The sequence below is a fragment of the Styela clava genome, chromosome 10, assembly GCF_964204865.1.
Source record: "Styela clava chromosome 10, kaStyClav1.hap1.2, whole genome shotgun sequence".
Classification (NCBI taxonomy): Eukaryota; Metazoa; Chordata; class Ascidiacea; order Stolidobranchia; family Styelidae; genus Styela; species Styela clava.
The window spans coordinates 13164618-13176469 of NC_135259.1; the positions used below are offsets into that span (position 1 = coordinate 13164618).

General features: G+C 32.2%; 1 protein-coding gene and 1 long non-coding RNA gene across 2 annotated transcripts; one reads left to right on the top strand and one right to left on the bottom strand.

The window, feature by feature from the left end:
- Positions 1 to 3322: 3322 nt before the first annotated feature.
- LOC120337656 (annexin A4-like) lies at positions 3323 to 8943 on the top strand. The gene is made up of 7 exons (XM_039405515.2): positions 3323 to 4793; positions 5325 to 5419; positions 5952 to 6086; positions 6217 to 6366; positions 7254 to 7418; positions 7516 to 7704; positions 8222 to 8943. The coding sequence occupies exons 1-7, from the start codon at positions 4670 to 4672 to the stop codon at positions 8339 to 8341; spliced, it is 978 nt and encodes a 325-aa protein (XP_039261449.2). The 5' UTR covers positions 3323 to 4669; the 3' UTR covers positions 8342 to 8943.
- A 353-nt stretch (positions 8944 to 9296) lies between these two features.
- LOC144428205 (uncharacterized) lies at positions 9297 to 11463 on the bottom strand. Its single transcript, XR_013478206.1, has 6 exons — positions 11108 to 11463; positions 10753 to 10785; positions 10423 to 10440; positions 10195 to 10230; positions 10065 to 10100; positions 9297 to 9672 (listed from the first exon to the last, which is right to left on the bottom strand). It is a non-coding gene; the product is annotated as an uncharacterized LOC144428205 (long non-coding RNA).
- Between the last annotated feature and the right edge of the window lie 389 nt (positions 11464 to 11852).

Genomic DNA, 11852 nt, shown 5'->3' on the forward strand with positions numbered 1-11852 from the left:
GATCTAAAAAGTCATTTTACATAAAACGTATGGAATTCGCGTCTGCGTGTCAGAAGATAAATCACCAGCATGATGTGATTAATACCGTTCGTCATTCAAATTCGATACTTTTGGGTTACAATAACAGCGTATGTCCAAAAACGTACAGATATCAGATTAAAGATATTTATTGCGCAGTTTTTGTTAGATGTACATCTTCATTTTTGTTAGTGATAACTACTCAAATTCCTAAAATCAATACATCTGAAAATAAAATATCATAGAAAAAAAGGTACAGTGTTCAGCATTTTGCACATACACATTTTAAAGTTGTAAGGAATTAGTATTAAAGTATTACATATTTGATATTAAAAATACCATATATTTCTACGAATAACGATATAAAATAAAAAATAAAAAACTCAGATTGGAGTAGGAGTTGCGTGGGACCCTATTTTTCATTATTTAACATAAGTTCCGCAATGTAGAATTTTTTATTTGTGAAAGTATCATATGCGGTTCTTCATCCACAAGTTGGCGCTAAAGTTTGAATAATTTAGTTTTATTCATTATCCTATTCATAAAACAATTGAAAGCGGAGTAGGGCTGATAAAATTTGCCGTAACAAAATATCCGGGAATGATTACTAACCACCTGCAATACAAATACACAACGGTTATTTCTTCAAATATTGCATACAACCAGACAAATAACCTCAAATATTAATTTGATACTTTTCACTAATTCAAGGCTCAACCTGCTTAATTTTGGAAATATGGGCCCCGTTTTGATGTAGCCCACTTTTGTCAAACTAAGCTCAAATTGAAAACTCAATACTTGTTTTTATTCCTAAAATTAGGAATGAAAAGACATGAAGAATCCAAGCCAATGCCTGATTCTCCTTACAGCTCTATGTACGACGAGGGTGAAAGATACTTATTGTTACAAAAACAGAATATTATTTGACTTCTCAATATTTATACCTCTTGAAGTTGCGTGCATCCCACTTCATTGCAGTCTCTTTACAATCGGCAATTTTTATTGTGAATCGGCAAACTGCCTAAGAAGTGAAAACCATGTAACAAAATTATACACTGAAATACTAAGAGTTTCTACCACTCATTTATTATTTATATTGTAATAGCAGTTTTCTTCAAAGAACACGGTCACAAACTTCAACTAACTTGATGAAATTCTCCAAAACAAAAGTATCATTTCACAACACGAATTTAAATAAAAATGAAGAGTTTCATGAAAAGAAAAGATTTTTCCAATTTGATTGAAATGAGAGCCATTTTAATATGACATGATCATTTGTTGTGGTCAATATATATACTCTTTTGGCTGTTTATTCCAGCCTTCCATAAACACCAATTGATGTACAATTGATTTATTTTAGACTAAATACTGTGGAAGCAAACGATTTTCAAAAGTGAATTTTCATGTTAGCTTGGATAAACATTCATCGAAGACTTTTAGCTTCGTCTCGAAAAGGAAATGAATTAAGCAAATGAACGTCATTTTCAATGCCAACTGCCATTTTCTTTGGGCAATGTGGACTTCCGTATTTTACCTTATGGTGTATAAAAGTCTATGGGTGTGCTGTTAATAATCAAGTTGATTTTCAGTCACAGACAAAGAAAAAGTGGGAAAATATTTCCGTATTTTCATTCAATTTCTTAATGTTTTGTTCCATCAGTGAACACTGAAAATAGGGTACAGAAACAACGAAAACACAAAACAAAGTTGATTGACCGAAACGTTTATTTTGATCAAATTACCAGATTATGTTTGAATTATCCAAATCACAGAATCTAAAAGTAGGCAAATCATTCTGTTCGAGTTTACAATCAAAAATGTTAAACTTTTATGCGATATTCCTTCAAAAAGATAGTTAGTATATATAATATTGATATTTTCGTGTAAAATTATAATTCTCAATATTACTGGTGCACTTTTTTTTAACCTTAAAAACCAGAAAAAAAAAGTTATATAACAACTTTATCATTGAAAATTTATAATGGTGGAATCATTCTTGCATGCCGTCATCATATTGGAACATCTGCATAAATATGGCCTATCTAATCAATGCAGATCTAGATATTGAGTATTGATTTAAACAGCTATTTGATCTTTCATTTATTATCAGCGGCATTACGGCTCATAAATTATTAGTACACCACAGCGTTATGAGCGAAAACAATTTCTTGGTAAGTTGTGAACTTGAACCAAACCCAATAATACATAGCTAACATTCCTCCCCCAACCAACAGTTAGTACAGGTGTGTGCAACAGACGGCCCGCGGGCCACAATACGGTCCGCCAAGCCGTTTAGTGTGTCCCTTGTCAACACTCAGATTTTTCCCCATCAAGCATAAACTCCTAATCCCACAGTTCATGTTTAAAAGTATACCACTGGTGGTGGGTGAGAATACGTAATTTTTAATTTTTTTTGCTCTTTTCGCGACGCTCTGGTTGTCGCTAACGTATTTCGTTGCTGCAGGCTTTTATGGCGCTTGTTTACAAAATTATATTGTGATGTAATAGTCCCTCATTGTGATTGTTGGTCACTTCCCACTTACCAGTCACCAACTTTCTAGAATTTAAAGCAGTTTGCTACTCTGCAAAATCTAAATTTCTTGTGTGGCCTAGCTAGATGTCTGAAGTTGGTCATGTGGCCCACCGACAAAAATGTTGCACATCCCTGCTTCAAAGTATACCCTAATAACCCCTATATAAAGTTTAAAAGAGCACAATTGTTCCACTATCATTCAATATCTTTACCAGAGTGTATGCGATCTGTGCTACAAGGTTCAGTCGAAAGTAGAAATCAGAGATAAATCCTACAACGGATTTCTTGTGGAGAATTTTTTTAATTAAAGTAAAGGTCGTTCTTAATACTAAATAAGGAACTAAGTTTCACAAGATTTGCAAAATTCTCACGGGTTTTGAAATGATTAAATTATGCAAACGCTTCCATGGAAAACTTTGATTTATTGGTTAACATGAATTGTCATTTGGTTAATTACAGTCTGCAGTAGTCGGAGTTTGAAGAGGCCGAAACGTAATTTTCGGAACGACAATGACGCAGTTGGACACTCTATAATAAATTTCTACTAATATCACCCAACACGATTTAGAGAAATTTCCAGAATATAACAAACATTGATTGTTACGAGTCGCGTAAATGGCATATGTTATTCGAGGAAAATTTCCTATTTAATTTATGTTAGAGCGATTGTTATATATTGGAGAGGTAAACGGCCTATTCCCGCAGATATTTTATTTGACACCTGCGCTGTCAATAAAATATTATGTGTGTTCCCAGGCTAACAGCTGTTTAAAATTATTTGTAGAAGTAAAGCACTTTACAAGTATAGAATTGGGAAACAATGGAAAGAATTGGGATCATCGCCAATAGACTGACAAAAACAAACTTTATTTGCACCCACTAATTATATAGGACAGCCCAGAACGATCAAGCAATGCGATTCATTTGACGTTGTATTGATGCCCCATGCGAGAAGAATATTGAATCAGAAAATGCGTTAATATATTAGTTAGACTTTACTTTGAGCTATGGAGATATCATTGCATATAGATGACGAATAGGCTGTTCAATCGCCAAACTAATTTCACGTATATATATAGTGCCGTAAACGTGTACAGGACTTACAAGTGATCTTTCTTATCCCTGGCGTTCACAAGTGGACTTAAATTTGCATAATTGCGAAGTTCCAGAAGCTTGTTGCAGCACATTATTGTTTTCTAATTAGCATGCGTATTTGGAAGGTGATGTTTATGTACACAGTACACTTGCACTTGTATCTAACGATTGACGTTGTATATATATCTTATACAAGGCAGCACAGCTGCAATTTTCTGTCGCTCATTATAGTCTGTGGCATAAAAATACAATGAATTTAATACGATTTTGCAAATTTGTATACAAGTATGCTTCATATATCGTGCTGTGGTGCACGTTTTCATCCATCATTATATTTGTTTGACAGAATGAAACCATTATTGTGATCCAATAATCAATCACATTTTTGCTAAGTTATTATATTGTACATATATGAACTATAAGGGGCAAATATCAACGTGATATCTGCCAACACAATTATATACAAGATAAATTAGTCAGACTGTTCAGTTGCAAATATTAAAGTGTTATTTTTGAGAGCATTAATTGTGTTTTATTTTCGTTTTTTTTATTATAGTCCGTAGCTAAATATGTTAGACGCGTGTACTTGAAGAAGCTGTCAAATGGATTTTGACAACTTAACTGTACTTTTTAAGTTTTTTTATTCATTCAAATTGATTTCAGGTTTGAGTCTGAATCCATTTTTCCGTACGCAATTCTTCTGATATTGATCTTTCAGTTGCATTCATTTTTACTATTGCATAGCATACCGGTAACAATAAAGTAATAAATGATATGTAAAATAATTTTGTAGAATTGTATTTATTGGGAGATACAAATCTTGAAAAGTGAAGGAATTTTATCAAACATTTTTAAATGTCATAAAAAATTAATATGGTTATGTTTAAATAAACAGAATCTTAATCAATCTATAGAGAACGTAAAATTGAACACAGCTGTCAAAAACTGTGAAGACGATACAAATACTCATCCGTCTTCGTTTCTACGTTTAAATTTTTGTTTCTACATTCAACTTTGACCGAAATGTCATCATCATTATATAGCAACAATAATCCTGGGATGCATTCTGAAGTTTCTTCAAAAGGAGACAGCAATTTTAACGCAGAGAGAGATCTTGATGCTTTATTAACTCATCTCAGTCCAGATAGTAAGTAATTAGGATGCTACTGAAGTTTGTTTCAACCTAAAAAAAAATTGTTTTATTTTTGTTAATTTGTCCCAAAGAGATTTTGTTCAAATTAGGTCGCCGTATAGGCTAAGTTGGAAAATTCAAATATCCTGTTTTATAAATAGGAATTATAAACAAAAAAAAAAACATGCTTCAATTTTGTTTTTGATCTGAACGTCATTCAACAACTACATATTGAAATTTTCTTTCTAAGAATCTCTCTCTAAGGTATATGTTATATTTTCACACCAACTAATTATCAACAATAATTTTTGTTAAAAAAAACTACCTTTTTTTATGAAAAAATGTAGAAATGCAAATTCTGAGCTAAGAAGTACATGCGGATGTATTTGTTATATGCAGGTGTTACGACGATCAAAATTGACATAAAAATTTGGGCAGTGGCATTGTAAATTGAACCGTAAATGTAAAGTTAATCAAGTCATTTTTCAATTCATACACTCATTAGATATAAAACACATGTATGAGCAGAATACGTTCCTTTTGCAGAAGGTAATGAAGATGTTGTTATATCATTGGTAACGTCAAGAACCGTGGCGCAACGACAGGCGATTGTCACAGAATATGAAGACATGAACGGGGAGGTATGGCTTCGTTTAATCCTTTAATAAAACAAGTCGCCCATTTTTTTAAAGCGCAGTATAAAATTGAAATTTCAACCATATTTCACAAAAACTACATTGAAGATCTCAAATTATATCGGAATGCGGATAAAAAAAAACGTCAATGTATAAAAATATGATTACAGTTTACAACCCATCGACTGTCTAATATAGCAGAAGAACTAATTACCAATGCGATCCCTTATGATCACGTCAAAATAAACAGGCGTGTAGTAGGTGTGGCATGAATACATTGACATTTTCTTTTTAGATTCCACGCATATAAATAACTCACTGGGGAGTACGTTAACCATAGCGTTATCAAAATATCTTCACTAAAAACATTTACCAAGTTTAAAATTCTGCTTTCGTCTAATCATTTTATTACACGCTATTGGTGATATGGAGGACATAGATTCACTAAAACCTGCAGTACGTAGTTTGATCTGTCTCCATGTAACACGTACGTAATGTAAGGTTGAATGAATATTGATTAAATATCTTCACGTTACAGAGTATTGTAGCCAAACTCAGACGCGATCGAAGGTTCGGCTTTCCCCGATTGATGATTGCTTTGTTCATGTCACCCAGAGAATATGATGCACAGACCGTTAGAAGCGCCTTACACACCTCTGGTACAGACGAAAAGGTTTATTGAATTTTATTGAATTAAATCACACATTCACTTATATATTGTTATGTATTGGATCAGTCTAGATTTCCCTAATTATCAAAAACAAGGTAGCTTCACTGATATATAAATTATTATTCATTTGTAGACATTATTGGAAATATTTCTCACCCGCACAAACCGTGAAATTCAAACGTTGAAAGAAATTTACTTTGATAAATACAATCACGAACTTGAAAGTGATTTGGGAAGAAAAACAACTGGATATTTCCGGGCAGTGATTACAAAACTCGCACTGGTATGTAAATCGTAAAACGTTGCAACACAAAATCTAGATAAACAGAAATACCAGTAGATTCCTTTGAAATATATCTATATTTACATGCATTAGTATTGTGGGAATACATACTGTAAAGCCACTCAATATTTAATTTAATTTTAAATACAGCACATATAGTATTTTTAAAATACCATACGTGTTAATTGCAAAGTTTAATTTTAACTTTCTATTATATCGTCAACTGCAATGTTTCATATTGATTGGCGTTTGGTTAGCGTAATAATTAATGCATGGAAATGTGTCGTCCATATTATTTATCCATGGCCTTCATAGCTGATTACCCGAGTGAGCCGTAAGTTCGAATTTCCTGGACTTATTGACTAGGCCAGTGGTTCTCAACCTTCCTTTCTTTGTGGCCCGTTTTTGTTGCGCAAAAATTCTGGGGAAAATTTCCTCCTTCATGCTAGGAAAAACTACAAGAAAACAAAAAGAAAATCCGGAAAAAATAGACTGTAATAATATTTTAGGAGAAAATTACCACCCTAACAAAAAAACAGCATCATCATTCATTGCTACTACTATCAAATTTAACTAAATTTATCAACAACTCTAGCAATTTTTAATATGTCTGTGGCCCACTTGAAAGTGTTTCTGTGGCTCAGTATTGTGTCATGGCCCATTGGCTGAGAACCAGTGGACTAGGCAAAGCAGTTACCGGAAGCCGTTATCATATCCCTACATCTTGACCAATAAAATGGGTCAACTATTTTTATACCAATCCTTATTAGTAACAGACAAAAGGCCGAGGTTAGACGTGTAATAAAGCCACTCATGGATTTTTTTTAATATCGTGGATTATCTACATTTCAATTCCCTCATTAACTAGGTATTTTTATTTAAAACAGCCTTCCAGAATGCAGAATGCTGTTCCATCTACCGAAAGAGCAAAACAAGATGCCGAAGATTTATCGAAAGCTCTCGAAAAGAAATCAAAAAAATCCGTTTTTATCCATCTTTTCTGCTATTCCAGCTATTTCCACTTGCTTGATGTCTTTGATGCATATGAAATTGTAAGTATTGAACAGATTGAAGTTTTGGTGAATAAACGCTGAAATTTATTTTTGAACATGAAAAATATTATATTCACAAAATGAATTTTTATTGCAGCAAAATGGAAAATCTATTGAGAAAGTTATCGAAAAAGAATTTAAAGGGCATTTGCAGGACAGTCTAAAAGCAATCGCGTCAATTACTCGGTCGCCTGCAACGTATTTTGCGCAACGTCTGTACGAGTCTATGATTGGTGAAGGACACAATATGGATATGCTTGTTCGTATCGTAGTCACACGTTGCGAGGTAATCCTCGTAATTATATTTTTATATCTATACTTACTGTGTTACTGAGTACATGGACACCAACCCATGGATCGCTTTAGGAAATTGTTGTTCTTTTTTGCTCCTTTTTGTTCGCAACTATTGGATAAGTCGGTTCCGAATGTTCAGTACTTAAAAATGACGCTAGAAGGCTAATACTCTACTTTTTAATTTTTTTGAATGCTAATGTGCTCCAAAGTTCGTGGCGTATATTGCGCCACCACGTGGCTCTTCATAAGGGTAGTCCTCCATTTTGAAAAAAAGAAGATTTCCTCTAGGGCCCGACGTAAACCTTGGTGGAACTTGTTTGTTATTTTGATTTGAAACATTTGAATGTTTAGATAACAGATTCTTGTGTAAGTCGTGTAGGTTACCTCTATACGGAAATTAGTCATTTGATTTTCGCGTTCATTTATTTGAGCATTTTTCCTCGTTTCAGTTTACTGCCATCCGATATATTTATACTCCTATATATATATATATATAAATATCATTTCAGGTCGATATGCCAGAAATCAAAGATGTCTTTCTAAAAACTTATGGAGTTACTCTGAAACAATTTATTGAAGATGAAACGACGTCAACCTACAGACAGTTACTTTTAGCTTTGATAGACTGAAAATAGCTTCTTTTTTAAAATTTGTAGGTTCAGTTAGCAAAGTTTTATTGAATCTTTTCCTAATATATCTGTATCTATATTTTGAAGTTTCAAAATAATGTTTGATTTTTGTTGGAAACTGGTTATAATTTTTTAAACAAAATAGGTTAAGACAAAGAGTCTAATTCAAAATTACATTCTAACAATGTTGACGAACCCTTGTTTATCTAGGTAACAGAGAAATTTACATACGAATTTCATTGTTAACGTTGTTGAAGTATATTTTAATGTGTTTTTTTGGGGGATTTTATCTTGTAAAATATTAATTTTTGAACTGTTTTATCATGCAAAGATAGTTTTGTATATATAAACTGGAATATCGTTAATTTTTTAAAATTATATTTATTAGGGAATAGTGCTGAAATTATGTTACTAATTACAATTAACGTCTCAGCATAAACATCATTACTTTACATGTAAATGCATTGCATAGATCTTTAAGTATTTTCGTCTTCAATTTATCAACTTTATACGGATTACCTATTTGATGTTACCATTTTGGAATAAAACTGTGAATTAACTATCTTTTTTTGCTTCGACGAAAAATTTCTTTTTAACCGAAACGCTTTGTTTTACCTCACGATAATTTGTATATATGAAAAAAATAAAAGATTTATCGATTACACATGCCCATTTACAATTTAACCAAAAAAATAGCACAAAGTCATTCTCTGACAAATTGTCAACGGCCTCCGTCAATATACTGGGTACGGCAGTCCAATATTCCAGCCGAATAAACACCAGTCGCAAAGTTATAGATGAGCCAAACCTATAGTCTACTTAAACCTATCAGCACATATTAGGGGCGACAAATTTAGGTTACATATTTTATTAACTGAAGCCGTCAAGTAATTGCTATTATTGAAACAAAAATTGCATATTCAACTTTACAAACAACTGTATTTTTGCATCCGAAGGTCCAAGGTAAAATGGAGTCCAAGCTGAAAAAACTGGATTTTTCTTTTGAAGTGAAATTTACCATCATAATTGAAATGTGTTGACTTAATTGTAGCAGTTAATTACAAAATAACAATCAAACTTTACTCATTGTGGTATTTTAGGCTTGGCTAACAAAAAAAGAAGTATATACAAAACATGATAAATAAATTATATATTATCTACAAGCACCAATACTATCAAGAACAATTTATTACTAAAATACGATATTTTCTTATTTTTACCCATATATTGAATACATAAAAGAATCTCTTCAATTGCATCGGTTTGGTTTAAATAGGAATATTAACTCCTATCTTAAACTCGGCACTCGGATTATCTGTGATTGAAGCTGCCTGAAAAAATTTGTATATTCGTCTTTGCATTTTTAAGAACAATTTTTATTTGCGACATATCAACTACTCACACAACGCACAACAAAGGCAGTGAATGGCTCAGGTACATACGAAAATATTAATTTGAGACTAAGATCAAAATCTGTAATTTGGTCGGTACCCGTATCACAACCTAGCGAACCATCGTGACTCCAGCTTGAACGTTTATTTCCAATGTCCAAAACAGTCCTTTTATTTTGCGTCTGTATTTTAATTAACAAATGCGAAATTGCGCGTGAATTACTTCCTCAATCTGGCAATTGAATGGCATTTTCTCGCACAATAGACTATACAAACATAAATCAAGGATAGGTCAAGTTTGCATGACTAAGATAAATTTATCAAAGACTTACTGCCGAAACGTCCACTTTCACGCCATTCCCAATATCCTGCAAATATATTATATTAAGCTATATATACATGAAGCTTCAAATACAAAATTAAAATATCCCCAATGACAAATACACAAGTAAAAGTCAGTACCTTTTATGCAACAAAACGAATCTTTTCTTCAGAGACCTGTACAACACCAATTGGTAAAATGTTAATTAACAAGGATAGAAATTTTAGTAGATTTTTTATAGGGCTTTTATCGTACTATGAACAATTTCTTATTGAATAGGTAAAGTTGCTATAACGACTATAGTGTACTTGCGAAAAACGAGTTTAAACAAACAAAAAATAAATAAAAAACATTTAGCTCATACATACCACTTCACCGAACATTTTCTGTCAACAAATAAAAAAATAAATGAAAGAATGTATGTATATATATAGAACAGTCTCTGTAGTAATAGATCAGATTTCAAATTTTAACAATAGGTTCTCTCTTGTATCGAACTCTATAACAATGGGTTCTCTTTCAACAGAAAACCATACCGAAGTTATAGCTCTATAACGATACACCACGCAATTACGAGATAAGAAAAACGTAAGTGTCTTATTTACTAATATATGTCACCACGTAAGAAACATTAACATTACACGCTCACATAAATCTAATACATAACTTTTAAATTATATTTTTATGAAATAACCTACCGTATTGCCGTTGCTGGATTGATAAATATCACCCTGAATAATAATAATAAAATAGTTACAGTTTCTAGATTTTGTCATAAAATAGTGTCATGCCAGATTTAGATTGTGTCATTATAAAGATTGTAAAATATTAATAGCAAATGTCGTTATTTTGAGGGTGAATATTCAACTGGAACGCCATACTGTAATGAATATTAATAGTAATCTAAATATCCCAAAGGTTCAACACATTAATTTTACTTTTTTATAAAACTGTGTGAACAGATCTCACTGCTTTAAAATTTTAATTTCTTTTGTGTGCTATAAAATTGAAGAGATTTTTGCTGAAGGGAATAAAAGGAAAAAATATTCTTACCCGGAGATTCGAGAATTCCGACATGACTTTAATTTATTGATGTTTCTTTACGCCAGCGGACACTGTAGTTATTATTACTAGCTTTTTACCTATATGTATATTAATATATGGTTAAATTGGTATAGTTGACAACCACACAATTTTGTTCTACTTCATGCTGAGTATATTGCCTGCCCAGTTGAGAAAAATGCTAAAAAATTTGGACGTTCAGATATCGGGCCAAAAGAGTTACAAGGACTTTTAAATATCCCAGTTTATTATCAATGTTATCGAAGGCTGCTATGCTCACTAATTGATTAAATATTAATATCCTGCCCAGAAAGTAAGTTAACTACACCCTGTAAATTTGCTACTCTCTTGTTCTTGTTTGTAATTCTGCTGAATGAATGCGTATATGTGAGCTTTTCATGCGATCTGAAAAATATCGAAACCTCTTGTATTTACACTCTGACTCATCGACTTTTTATTGTGAATAGAAGGAAGATCAAACAATTTGCTTAGACAATGAAATGTTTTCTGAAGCTATATATCATATTGTTCGGCTCCCATTGTATGATTCTGTTTATGTATGTAGTTCTGGGGGCGCAATCATGTGGTTAAATATTATGTGAAGAATCACCATCAAAATAACGGAGAAAAGCAAAGTAGCGAAGCTTTTCTTGATACAGTGCATTGATATTACAAGTAAATGTGTAAGTTAGCGGGACATAGTGAAACTGTAAGCAAGCCATAAAATCTCAATTTT